This window comes from Belonocnema kinseyi, chromosome 2 (assembly GCF_010883055.1).
Source record: "Belonocnema kinseyi isolate 2016_QV_RU_SX_M_011 chromosome 2, B_treatae_v1, whole genome shotgun sequence".
In the NCBI taxonomy this organism is placed as follows: Eukaryota; Metazoa; Arthropoda; class Insecta; order Hymenoptera; family Cynipidae; genus Belonocnema; species Belonocnema kinseyi.
This window is the reverse complement of record NC_046658.1, coordinates 87217429-87232357: the sequence shown is the minus strand read 5'-3', so window position 1 is coordinate 87232357 and position 14929 is coordinate 87217429. Positions and strand designations below refer to the sequence as shown.

At 25.1% G+C, this 14929-nt stretch overlaps 1 protein-coding gene across 1 annotated transcript in view; it reads left to right on the top strand.

The window, feature by feature from the left end:
* Positions 1-230: 230 nt before the first annotated feature.
* The window catches only part of LOC117168135, an 18521-nt gene continuing 3822 nt past the window's right edge, over positions 231-14929 (top strand). The window contains exons 1-4 of the mRNA XM_033353553.1: positions 231-299; positions 4713-5013; positions 7943-8241; positions 13037-13255. Coding sequence (XP_033209444.1) covers positions 290-299; positions 4713-5013; positions 7943-8241; positions 13037-13255 — 829 coding nt within the window. The 5' untranslated portion in view covers positions 231-289. The remainder of the gene's footprint in view (positions 300-4712; positions 5014-7942; positions 8242-13036; positions 13256-14929) is intronic.

Below are 14929 nucleotides of genomic sequence, written 5' to 3'. Positions count from 1 at the left end.
AAGTGCAAGGCAACTATCCAAAAAGGTAAGTTCTAAGTAGTTCATCCCAACTATTATCCAGATACAACCAAATACTTTCGAAATCTGCTCGTTCCTATAGGAACTATTACGGTATAATCGTTAAATGCATCATCATGATTCGGTTTGTAAGTAGTATTTCACTCTGCTTCTAATGCGTACAGTTACAATATATTATTGCTACACATGTGTTTTGCATTACTTTTTTTATTTTTTTATTTTTTTTTTGATTCGACGAATTCTAATAAAATGGGTTTCTCATGCGGCCAAGATGGATTCAGGTACATTTTTAGATTTTGATTTTAAAGGAACATTCAATGCAAATACTTTTTTCTAGAGCATGCAGTCCAAAAGTTAACTGTTTATAAAAAGTGCAGTATTTCCCAGAGTTTTTATTGTGTGCTTTTCGTCCATTTTAAAATTGATTGGTATATTTGCAATTTGATGCTTTTAAAGGTACATGAGTCGTTCAGAAATATTGCCCCTTTTTTTAAAAGGAATCTTGACCTGTCCATATTTTGCGGACTTCTTCGAGGACATCCCAAAATTGAGAGATCGTTTCCATGACCTGGAAATGTCAAAACAGTTATACGTAGGTTTCAATATTTAAAAAAAAATGCTATTTCTGATACCCTAGTTTTACAAAAAGTAAAAAACGACTAATTGTACAAAAAACGGTACGAAATAGGAATTCAAAAAATAAGATATATTTAAAAGTAGTCTTTTTTGGTTTGATAACTTTTTTATGAATTGCGCTAGTTTTAATTTGAAATTAAAAGTTTTTTGTTTTGTTTAAATATAAACGGTTACCTGCTCGATTCAAAGTTGAACTACTTTGTTAACAATTAATTGTTGTAGTTGTTAATGCAATATTTTTACATGCTATATTAAGAATTTGAAAAGCTTTAATTTGAATTTAATAGCAATATTAAATTCAATTTAAAATGCAAGGGGAAAAACAAATCATTTTCTCTCTTAATTTTTCTTCAGTTATGTTGTCAGTGATGTGATCTGATGCCAATAAAAATTTAAAGATTTTGAAACAAAATTAATAATAATTATGTCCATTCCCTGGAAATGTCATAACAGTCATAGGTTTCAACATTTTAAAAACGACATAAGAAATTTCTAATATCCAACTTTTAAGAAAACTTAAAAACAACGAAATATTGTAGGAATCCTGGTAAAAAGTTTTAATTAAACAAATAATTTTATGTTTAACATTTTATTCTTATCAACGTTAAAAGCTTTTGAAAAGTCGGAAACAAAGAATTCAAAATCTCAAAGATATATTTTTTGGTTTAAAAATTCAACTGTTTAATAGAAAATTTGTCTTTTTAAATTTAAAATTTAATTTTTTATTTGAAAAATCAATTGTTTCGGTAAAAAGCCGTCTTTTCTTATTCCATTGCATTATTTTCTTATTTTAAATTAAAATATTTTGTTATTTAAATATCAATTGTTAATTTTTCGTTCATCATTAATCTTTGTTGGATGAAAACTGAAAAACTCGGTTAAAAGTTAAACTAATTTATTAACAATTAATTTTTTTGATTGTAGATTCATATTTTTAGTTTTCAATACACCTATGACTTTCAAAGTCCATGATACCAATATAAATTTGAAAATATTTGAAAAAAATTTTTAACAAAGTGTAGATTTTCAAAGATTGCGAACAAAATTTCGAAGCCTTTCAAGAATTATGAAAGATATTGAAAAAATAAAAAGCTTTACTTAAGATTTCGCGGAAATTTTTGAATAATTTGGTCTTTTAAAAGTTAATTTTTTAAGAGTTTAACAATTTCGAAAAAATCTTCAAGGTGTTTAGACCATTTTTTTATTTCTTATTTTTAAAGATTATTGACCCTTGGTTTAAGAAAATTAATTTTATCTCATTAAAATTTTGCTTTAAAATTGTTGTAACCTTCAAAATATATACATTTCGGTTCGTTTATTTTTTACTAAAATGTTGAATATGCTGAAAAACTGCATAAATCAAAGCTAATAGGTTCAATAATTCGATAATATTGGATAAACAGTTAGATGGTTTCCTCTATATGATACTATTTGAATTTTTTTTCTATTTCTGATGTCTTTGAGATATGCGACTTATAAAAAAATAATTTTAACATTGAAACAAGAGATGAAATTTTGACAAAAAAATTGAATTTTCAAGCTACAAAAATGAATATTTAAACCAAAAGACGAATTTTCAAACAATAAATATTTTTCAGTCAATGAAGTACACAATTTCAACCAAATTGTTGAAATTTCAAGCCAAAAAGATGAATTTTCCACAAAATAGTTGATTTTTCAAACCAAAATTATTAATTTTAACAAAAAAAGTTTACTTTCAACTAAATTTCAATTTTCAACCCAAAAAATGAGTTTTGAATAAAATAAAAAGTTTTTAATCAAAAAGATTAATTTTTCATTAAAGACGAATTTTAGACAAAATGCATGAATTTTCAACCAAATAGTTAAATTTTGGAGTTAAAAAACTTAATTTTCAACCGAAAAAAAATGTTAACAAAACAGTTAAATTTTCTGTCAAACAGGATGAATTTACAACAAAATAGTTTAATCCTCAACCATTTACATTTTGACCTCCAAAAGATGAATTTTTTTCAAAAAGAGATGAATTTTCAAACCAAAGAGACCAGTTTTTAATGAAATAATTGCATTTTCAGCGAAGAAAGATTTTTCAGTAGAGAAGAAAACAAATTTTAACCAAGTTATGGAATTTTGAGGCCAAAAAGGCAAATTTACCATCGAACAGTTAGAAAATATGAATTTTGATCAAAAAAGTTTAACCTAACAAAAAAGTCGAATTTTCAACAAAACATATAAACTTTTAACCAAAAAGATGAATTTCTAATTAAGAATATTAATTTTCTACAAAAAAAAGAAGAACATCTAACGAAATACATGAATTTGCAGTCAAATATTTAAATTTGGAATAGAGAAGGATGACTTTTGAACCAAAATATAATTTATTTTCAGTTAACAAACTTAATTTTCAACAAACAAAAACCGAGGAAAATGAAAACTTCAAGCAAAGAAATTATTTTTGGTAAATTAGTTGTTCCATCAAGATTAATTTTCAACCAAAAAATGAATTTTTATAAATCATTAAATTGACAGCAAAAAGAGATGGATTCTGAACTAAAAATATCATAGTAATTTTCAATTAAAAAGAATTACCTTTCAACCAAAAAGATGATTTTTCCATCAAAAAACGAATTTTCAATCCAAACAGACGAGCTTTCGATCCAAAAAGGCTTATGTTATCAAAAAAATGTTAAATTTTTAACAAAAAAGTAGAATTTTCAACCAAAAGAGATCAATTCTGATCAAAAAATATTATGGTAGACTAAAAAATTAAAAAGAATTAGCTATCATCAGCCAAAAAAGATTAATTTTTTTTTACAAAAATATGAATTTTCAATCGAAAAGGACGAACTTGAAACAAAAGTAGTTGAATTTTCGAAAAATGGATTAATTTTTAACCAAATAGGTCGACTTTCAACCAAAAAGATGAGTTTCTAATCCAGAATATTAATTTTCTACAAAAAAAACAGGCACATTTAACGAAATACATGAATTTGCTGTCAAATATTTTAATTTTGAACAAAAAAGATTAATTTCGAACCAAAAATAGAATAATTTAATTCTCACATAGCAAACTTATTTTAAAAAAAAATTTTCAACCAAATCATTTATTTTCAAGGAAGCAAATGAATACTTCATCCAAAGAAATTAATTTTTGAGAAATTAGTTGATCCAAGAAGATTAATATTCAGCCAAAAATGAATTTTTTAAAATAATTAAATTGACAATTAAAAGAGATGGATTCTGAACCAAAAATATAATAGTACTTTTAAATTAAAAAGAAGTACCTTTCAACCAAAAAAGATGACTTTCCTACGAAAATATGAATTTTCAATCCATAAGGACGAGTATTCTATCCAAAAAGGCTCGGATCCAAAAATATTATAGTATACTTTACAATAAAAAATAAATAACTACCATGAAGCGAAAAGATTAATTTCTTTATCAAAATTTGAATTTTTAATCGAAAAGAACGAACTAGAAACAAAACAGTTATATTTTCAACAAAATGACTAAATTTTCAACCAAACAGTAGAATTTGCCACCAAAATAAACGAATTTTCAACCTAAAATATAGTAGTAGACTTTCCAATTGAAAGGAAATAACTGGGAACTAAAATAGAGAAAACTAAAAACGAGAAAAAGGGTGACTTTCTTGAGAACAGGGAGAAAAAGAGGAATTCTTTCAAAAATGGGAAAACAGGGGAATAGGGGCAAGTCTCTGAAGTCTGCGATTATACAGCATTTCTCTAATTATAATTAGAATTATAATTATAATCTCGAATGGATTTATCATTGTTTGTTCGCATACTCATTTGAAAAATCTGAGAAATTTGGATTATTATTCACGGTTCCACGTAGATGATTAAAGTTGCAATTAAATTCTCTTTACGAATCTTGTTCTTAAAATAGTTAGAAAATCTTAGCCAAAAGAAACTCAATTCCAAGTAAAACATCTTATTGCAAAGTTACAAAATTACTGCTAATAATTACCTACTATTATTTTGAGTATTTAGTAAATTAGAGAATGAACTGAACTGTTTAGCGAAGATTAGTTTTAATTTCTCATATGAATTTGGCAGGAAACGTTCGTAAAGAAACGATTGTAAAAGTGAGAGGGTGGTTAAGGGGAATTTGGGAAATGAGACGTCGTGCTGGCCCAGTTCAACAATGGGTTGATTCTATTCCTTCACCCATGGCAACTGTTTCACCTAGTAAAATAATCGAATCGAAGGATATCGACAATAATTCAACAAGTCCAATTCCCACACTTCCAAACGAAGAATCTACTCTGAATGAAGAATTAAAACATCCAGTCATGACTGCTTCAACGCCTATAGCTGTTCCTAATTCGCCAATAATCACAATGACTGGAGTGAGCAAGTATGTCAGAAAAATATCTTTTTTTATTAATTTCGTTATTTAATTTCGAAATTTCAAAAAGATCAGTTTATAATTTTTACTCTGGCTTTTACTTGATTAATTTTTTATTTTCCCTGACAATATTTATAGATCAAAGTTCTAATCTTGTAAAGTTTTTAATATAGAATCTTTATTTAAATGGAATAAACAATTTTTAATTGAAATTGATAAATTTTTATTTATTACTCTCAGGATTGCCACAGCCAAATTTAACTGAATTTTTTTTTTTTAAATAATGTAAAAGAACTCGATTCATAACACTTCAAAAAATTTAAGTTAAATTAAAAAACTTTAAATTAATCGAAAAAATAAAAAAAAAATCCGTTCAAATTCATTGAATTCATTCAGTTTCAAAGAAGTATAGAAAAACGCAAAGGAATGCAAAAGAATTTGATTAAATGCTTAAGAATTCAAGACGAGTTAAACATACTTGAAGATGAATTAAGCAAAAACTAAAAGAAAAATAATTCATTGGATTAATTAGAATTGAGTAGTGAATTTAGGACAATTGAAAAAACGCAAGAAAATTATGAAGAAATCCGGATAAATTCATCAAAAGTCATGGTGAATACCTACACACAATCCCACAATTCAACTGAACACCTTATTTAAAATCCATGAAAATATTATAAAATCCCTCAAAATTCTATCATTGAAATCCTCAAACAAAATTATAAAACCCCTTGAAATCTTTTAAAGTATCTTAAAACCTTATAGTTCCTGTAAAATTGTTCCATATTTTCCGAAATTCTTTTCAATCGCATGCAAAGTTTGTTTAAATTTCTTAAAATAATTACAATCTCTGGAAATTATTTAAATCTCTTGAAAGTACCTTGGAATCATTTAAAATACCCTAAAATATTTCAAATTTTTTGAAACTCCATTAAAAAATTGAAAAAATGGAATATTCCTTGAAACTTTTAAAATATCCTATAATATTTAACATCTGTTGAAATCCGTTCAAATTATTGGAATCAATTAAAAAAATTTTGGAATGTTTTAAAACTCCCTCAAATATTAAAAATCCTTTGAAACATTTGTAATCTCCTGAAAATGCTTTGAAATCTTTTAAAATGCCCTAAAATCGTTTAAAACATCGAAAAAAGCCTTTGAAATCCGGTCAAATATTTGAAATCAGTTAAAAATTCCTTTCTACTCAAAGTTCTTCTTACAGAAATTCCCTCACTTCTTCCATTTTTTTCAAAATCTCTAAATTTTCACTGGCCAAAAAAATTCCCTAATTTCCGCTGACCTGCAAACAACCTGATATGATTATTTAAAATCAGGGTGGTCATTTTAATCAAAGAAAAAAGTCCCCGGTCATTTCCCGGTTCGTAAAAAATTTTCAGTCAATAAAATTAAAAAATTCGATCTCTAAAGCTAAAAATTTTCCCATTGAAGTAATAAAAATTAAACTACAAATCAAAGCAATTAAAATGGAACATTTGAGTTTCAAACTTTTGAAATTGAAGCAGATAAACTGCAGAATTTAGAACTTTTATACATTATGCGGAGTTCAAAGATTCAGATTCAATTCTAAACATATAAATCTTCATTATGATTTTCATTGCAATCAATCAAAAAATCAATTAATGAACTTATTAATTTTCAAAATTAGATTTGTTCGAATTAAACATTTCTTAAATTAGAAGTTAAATTATTTTCATCTTAAATAGTTTAAACACCCTTGAAAAGTTCCAAAATTTTATTTCAAAATCTTGATTTTAGAAAATCCTGAAAATTAAAAAAAATGCCTTAAAATCTTCCAGATTCTTTTTGACAATTATGAAATCTTTTTAAGAATTTTCTTAAAACATTTTTTTCAAAATGAGAAATCATTTTCAATTTTCCTATGAATCTTAAGAAAATGTTTTTATTCTTTTGAAGCCCTTCACAATACTTAAAAAGCTTCTAAGTTTTTGTTTGAAATCTGCAAAAATCTAAATTTTGTTTTAAATTAGACTGCCAGTATTTCACCGAAAGTGCAAATTCTAAATATTTCTTAAAATTACTCAAATTTTTTCTACAAATAATAAGTGTTCAATTGCTATTTATACATCAAAATTAAACAATTTCACTTACAAATACATTTTGTTAAAGAACAATGGAAGTTATAACATTCAGAATTTGAAAGTTCTTAGAAATTTTAAGGATTCAAGGCTTTCTATGTCAAACAATTCAGTTTCAAATTGTTTACTTTTTAATATTTGGTTTCAATTTACTCGTCTTAAATGAACAGCCAACTATTGCTATATATGAAATAATTATCCTTTGCCTTAATTCAAAAGTTTAAAATTGAATAGGTTAAACATTGAATTTTTAAGACTGACAAAATATTTTGAATTTTATGAAAACCTTTAATTACGAATATATAATTATGAAGTCATTTTTAAGTTGAAAATATTTTATGATGTTTCAATTGCCGTTTACATTTTTTTAATGACTAAGACTTTTGAATTGACACAGTTTGATTCTTAAGGTTAAAATCTGGAAATTCTTAAAATTCAAACGGATTCAGAATTGTTTTGTCAAATTAATTATCGTTAATTTTTTAATACTTAAAGTACAGATCTATTTAAAAAAATATTTTATTTATTATATTTACATTAGATAAAATAAAAATGGTTTTTATACAAAATTTTCAACTTCAAACGCTTTTACTTTTTACTTGTTTAAGTCACAGATTTTTCTTCTAAAGATTCGTAAAATTCCCGGTAAAAAAAAAAAATTACTGAAATAAAGAAAATATTCCGGGTTCTGAATCATTTCAATAAAATTTCAAAATAATCAAGTATTTTAATTAAAATTAAAAAAAATCTAATCTCCAGTGAATAAAAAAGAAATAAAGACCAAATTTGTAGAATTAAATATTTTGTGTTCAATTTTTCAGTTCCCTTCCTCACCACAGGTTGATGAGAGATCCCAGTTTACAATCAGACAGTAGTCAATGTAGCAGTGTGGAAAGTCTTCTAGAATTGAGAAAAGCGGATCCGGAAGCTGTACTGTTGAGTCTTGGTTTCGGTGGTTGTTCAAACAGTCCACAGGAAAATGGTCCACTCTCCCGGATACCTAAAAGGTTTCTGCAACCATCAAAATTGAAAGGAATCGCCATAACTGATTTTGTAAAACAGCAACAAGAAACGAACGAATCTTTGGATACAGCTTCTCTGGGCTACAGAGGATTAACAGGTAAGAAATAAAAAATAAATAAAAATAATTATCGAAATTTTAGCCGATTGATATTAAGAATCTTGTGAAAATCGTCTATTATAAATGAGATAATATCCCAAGAATCTTATCCCCGATTTTATATTATTCGCATGATCCTAAAAGTTTTATTCTGATAAAAAGATGTTCCTAATTTTATAGGAAGCTATGGCACATTAAGTGTGTCAGCACGTAATCGATGCCGTCGACTTTCGGGACCTAGTAACGTTGTAAGTCACAGATTGGTGTCGTGAAAATATGAGTTGAAACTTTTTTGTTTTGTTATATGCAGGCCTCGGATTTACCATAATATTAACACTATTTGACATTTTTTTCAAGCAATCATAATGTTTTGCTACTATTTCGAAAAAATAAAAAACTGAAGACACTATTTTCAAATGAAAAAAAAAAATATTTTAAAAATAAATACACTTGAAACCAAATATAGTTGAATTTGGAACCAAAAAGGTTAATTTTCTACCAAAAAGATCAATGTTTAACGAACAATGAAGTAGTTAAATTTTCAATGAGAATTACTTATCACAAAAAAAATAACTTCTATCGAAAAGGTTTAATTTTGTACCAAATAGTTGAATTTTATACCAAATTGTTGAATTTTCAAGCCAAAGATATGAATTTTCAACAAAATTGTTCAATTTTAAGTTGAAAAAAATTCTTTTGATCAAAAGAAAGAGGAGTTTTCAACTAAAATTATAATTCTCCGACCAAAAAATGAAATTTTAAGAAAGTAGTTCAACAATAAACCAAGGAGTTGAATTTTTAACATAAAAAGATGAATTTTCAACAAAAACTGTAATAATTCATATTTCAACAGTAAAAGATTTTAATTAAAAATGGAAGTAAATTGGATTTAACTAAAAAAGACTCTGTCAAAACAGAGGAATTTTTAGCAAATTACATACATTTTAAACTAAATACTTTGCACAGTTTATGTGATGATAGTCCAAAGTTTATTTGATTAATTTTTAGTTTATATTTTTTTCGCTTCTAGATTTTTGAAACTGCATAATTAGTTAAATTTTGTAACATAAGAAAACATTTTCAACCAAAATTTGAATAGTTAAATTTTGAAAGTGGAAAACAAAATATTTAACAGAAATAAAGGTGGGTTTTCAACTAAAATTATGAATCTCCAACAAAAAAAAAATAATAACTTTTAAAAAATTAGTTCAAATTTCAACAATATAATATTTTAATGAAAAATAAAAATAAACTGGATTTAAGAAAAAAAGACGAATTTTCGACAAAATACTTGATTTTTAACCAAAAAGTTGATTTTTTATCAATTAAGACAAATTTTCCACAAAATACATATTTTTTTAACCAAATATTTGAATTTTCAACCCAGAATATTAATTTTATCAGACTATATTGAGACTATTCAAAAAAATTGCTGACACTATTTACACTATTTTTGATCTTTAGAGTGAGTCCGAGGCTTGTACATTTTTCAAGCTTGGTTTAAGTTTTAGCAAAGATTTGATTTTTGCGCTTTAGTATTTAAGATGTTTATATGGTAAGGCACGCGCAAGATAAGTTTAATCTATCGCTATTCACAGACACTTACAGTTATGTAATTACAGTGAATATTTAATGAAGCTCGAAATCGTACTTTTGATGTTTGTTCAAGGATTTGCTACGTTTACTTAAGATGCATTGTTTAATTATTTATTTCCGCTTTTGATTTACAACCGATTAGATAATTCTCTTATTTCTTTTACTTTTTTTCAGTTAAATTATATTTAAAAATTGAATGATTTCGTCAATTCCTATTTTTGGAATTAATTAGACGAACTTTAATAACGTTGGATTTCCAAATATTTACTAGTAGCGTCAGTTATTCACATTTTATAAAAAGTTTTTTTGTATGCAAGTCGTTGATTTAAAATTAATAATTTTACATAATAAATTTAGTTTGCTTCTTTAAGTGCATAGGTATTGGAGGATTTTTTCCTCGTTTCTTTGTAATTGCTTAATGTGCATGCTTTTTTTACCAAATGAGTGTTCTAGTATTTCAGTTGTAAATACTTCCATTTCGTACAAAAATCACGGAGCTTTTTCAAATGGTAATGCAAAATTAAAATAATTTTTAAACGTTTTGTAAAACAATTGATGGAAAATTAATATTTTTGAAAGAAACTGATACCTTTTGAAGAAAAGTAGCTTGTGAACAATTTTGTTATGTAAATGGAAGTATTAAAATAATTGTAAAACATTCTAGTAATATTTTTGTTTGCAATAATTATTATTGAATGCTATTTGAGGGATATATAATTTTTCATTTTACATTGATCATTGAAATCATTTTGCAAACACAGAGCTTTTTTAACATGAAATGATTCGATTCTGCAATCTTTCAATATTCAACTTTCTGAAATCGAAATAAAACAATTTTTTAAGAAGTTTCTAATTAAAGGTCAACTGTGATGTATTAAAGATAAAATTGTTAAATTTAAGTTTTTCAATTTTAAACATTTAATTTTCAAATAATTAAATCAATCCTGGTGAAAATTGAAATGGACCATTTTTAATTTTTAAAGCCATGCAACAGTTATTCTGTTCACAAAATCATGTTCCCTAAAAAACAAAAAATAACATGTCGAACAGAAAGTTTGGGTAACTTAATTATTTTCGTAATTATAAACATTTAGAATCAGATAAAAGCAAGGTGGCCATTTTAATTGAGGAAAAAATTACCGGTCATTTTCTAGTAAGCAAAAACTTTTCTAGGTCATTTAATTTAAAAAATGCCAGTCAAAGCACTCAAATCGCAACTCTTTTGAATTTTAAGCTTAAATATATAATTCAGAAATTTAAAAATTAAACGCTCAATAGTTTGCTTTTATAAAATAGAAGCTTTAAATAATTTTCAGTTTAAAATTTAAAAATTAGGTACTGTTAAACTTCAAAAACATTTTTTTAGTATTAAAATTTTTTTTATCTTTTCCCTTAACCACAATAAATCAACACAATGAAAATAATAAACACAAAAAAGTAGACTTCAAATAAAAAAATCCTTTTGTAGATTATAAAATATTGAAAACAGAAATTCCCTTCTTTACAATTCGGCGAAAACCTTACTCAAACTCAATAAAAATGTTAAAATTACAACATTTTCCCGCCTTCAACTCAATAAAAATGTAAAAAATGACAAAAAAAGTTCATCTTCCAATTTATAAATTTATTTATTTTAATTTCAACGCGTTTCAAATTAATAGTTTTTCAGTTGTTATTTATACACAAAAACTCAACAGTTTCACTCGGAAATAAAAAGTTTTTTTAAATGGGACAATTAAAATTGTAACGTTTAATGTTACAATCATTTAAACGATTCAAGGTTTTTTTTATTTATAATTGCTAATTAAATGTTTTTAATTACGCAATTTCAAACTGAATTTGTTAAAAATGGAATATTTTATACTGAAACAATTTTTTTATTATGAGTTGAAATTTAATAATAGTGTTTAATTACGAATTCATTAATTTGTAATTATTGTAAAATTGAAAATAGTTTATTAAGTTTCAACCTAACGTTTAAATTTGTATAACTATTAAGCCTTTCGAATTGAAAAAGTTACATTTTCAACTTTAAAATCTGTAAATGATTTATTTTTGGTCCACCCGGGAAACCCTAAATTTTCCTGTCCCTAAATTTATGCTTAAAATACTAAACTGTTTACTTTTAAATGCCTCATATTTTAAATTAACAAATGTATGCAATGTTTCCAAATTCTAGTTATGAAATTATTGTTAAATGAATTAAGAAAGTAAACAAATTTCCGGTCATTCCCCAGTATTAAAAACTGAACTGAAAATTAAAGTACTCTTAATTTGGAATTTTTGTATTCAAATGTTAAATAATTTACACGTTTCAAACAAAGATTTTAAAACTTTTTAATTAAACAATTCTTAAGATTTCTTCCAAATAATTCTGGTTAAATAATATAAATGCATGCTATCATTTTCACTGCTCTAAAATAAAAAAACATGTTTAAAATGTTTAATCAAAACAATTATAAATTAATAATTGTTCAATTGTTATTTGTACATCAGAATTTAACACTTTTACATAAAAAGTAAACATTTTACAAATGGTACAATTACAATTGTAACATTCAAAGTTTAAATATATCACTCTAAAATTTAAACGATTCCAGGATTTCTAGTTCAAACAACTCAGTTTTTAATATTTGATTTATAATTGTTCATTTTAAATGACCGATCAAACATTTCTAAATGTTAAAAAAGTAGAAAAATATGGAACAGAATTTGAAATGAAATAAAAGCGTCTTGTTAAATCAAGTTTTGTTGAATTTTTAATATTCGAAGTACAGTTCAATTTTCAAAATCATTAATTTATTTCTCTTGGCAGTTTTTTAAAAAGTTTTTCATACGACATTTAAATAACAAACGCTTTTAATTTTGAATAGTTTAAGTCTTCAAAACTGAATTTTAAAATCCTTTCAATTGAACATGTACGCTTCCAAATGAAGACCTGAATTGGAAAATATTAAAAATAGAAGATTTCACAATTACGCATTGTAAATTGAATTATTTCATAATGTAAAAAGTTAACCGTTGAAATTAAAATTTAAAACAAATTTGAAATTGAACTTATTTATTAAATTTGCTCCCTGAATTTGCTCATTTATATATAGAAATTAGAAGTCTTGTACCCCTCGAATTCTGTGGTTTAATTTTGTCCGAAAGATTAGTATTGATATAAAAAACTGATATTCACATAAATCTGCTTCAGGCTCGCCATATGTAGCGCCTTCAGAAATTGTCCAAAAAATTATGGAGCGCCTACGAGAGAATGAAAGTCATGAATTGGAGTCATACACGGGCTATAATATTAGTTTCGAGCAATCTCCACAAGAAGGAAGGCTTTCTGTGTTGTCTCCAGACAACAGACAATTTTTGGACCAACCGCGTTCCAAAAGTCCTGATATGCGTAACAAGCGCATGATTATAGGTTTGTCAATTTTATATTATAATCTTAAAATATTGCGGATACATTTATCATTATCTTTTTAACTTGTTCGGGTTTGCATTTCCTGTTAAAAGAACTATGCATTTTATTTGCCGACGTAAACTACTTACAGCGTAAAGAATTTATTTTGGAAAAGAAACTGCTTACTTGAAATTCTAATCAGTTAGTAACAGTTGAGAATTTGATATTTAAATAATGCGTCAGCCTTTACCGAATCTCTATTAGTCATTATTATTCATATTACTTCAACAAATGGATTATCATCAAGAACTAGTGTTTGCGGTCTTCATTGTAATACATACTTCACAGCCCGAAATTTCCTAAAATTAAGGAAGAAATAAGGTAATTTTTGAGGAATTGCATTTTTAATAAAATAGTTGGATTTTCAACTACAAGCTAATAATTTTCTACTAAAAGAGATGAATTTTCAACAAAAGAGTGAGTATTCAAGCTAAAAAGTAAATTTTTTTTGGAAAAGAGTTTACTTTTGAACATGAAAAGATAATTTTTTAACAAAAAAGTTCAGTTTGAACCAAGAAAGATGAATTTTCAAACAAACGTTGAATTTTCTACAAAAAAATTGCAACCAAACAGTTGCATTTACAATCAAATAGTTTAAATTTTGAATTTCGAGACACAAAGATGAATTTTCAACATAATAGTCGGGTTTTTAACAAAAATGTTGACTTTTCTGCCAAACTAATGGAATTTTTAGTTCAAGAAGAAGGTCTTTGTTATAAGACATTTGAAATTTCAACCCAAACTTTAAATTTATAACAAGAATAAGTTCATTTTCAACAAACAGTTCATTTTCAACTAAATAATTGAATTTGTAACCAAATTTTTGAATTTTCAATCCAAGTGGACGAAATATTCTCAACAAAAAAGTTGCATTTTCTCCAAAAAATGATGAATTTTTAACAAAATAGTTAACTTTTCAATAAAGTAATTCAATCTTCGATAAAGTACCAGCTTTTTAATCAAATAGTTATTTTTTCAATATAAACAAAATAATTTTTCACTAAAAGACGCACTTTCAACCAAATACATGAATTTTCAACCTAATAGTCAAATTTTCAACACCAATTTTGAATTTTGTGCAAAATTAATGTGATTTTTAATTTAAAATATTTTTTAAAAAACGTTTTTTTTATAAGACATATAAAATTTCAACAAAAAATTTTAATTTCCAACAAAGAAGTTTCGTTTAAACCCAAAAAGATGAATTTCCAATCTAACAGAATGAATTTTTAACAAGACAGTTACGTTTTCAACCAAAAATTAAGACTTTTTAACAAAATAGTGCATTTTCAATATACAAAAATTAATATTTTAGCAAAAGACGCATTTTAAACAAAATATATAATTTTCAACTGAAAAAGATTAATTTTAAACAAAAAATGGAAGTAACATTTTCATTTAAAACATTAATTTTTGATCAAACAGTTGCATTTTTAATTTAAAATAAATGACATTTCAACGAAGAAGATAATTTTCCTACCAAAAAATACAACATTTTTTTTTGATAAAGTAGTTTTATTTTTACCCAACTAGGTGAATTTTCTGCCAAAAAGATATTTTAACAAATTGGATGGATTTTCAACCAAATAGATGTAGTTTTTAAAAAATCGTGGAATTATCAAATAAAAAAAAATA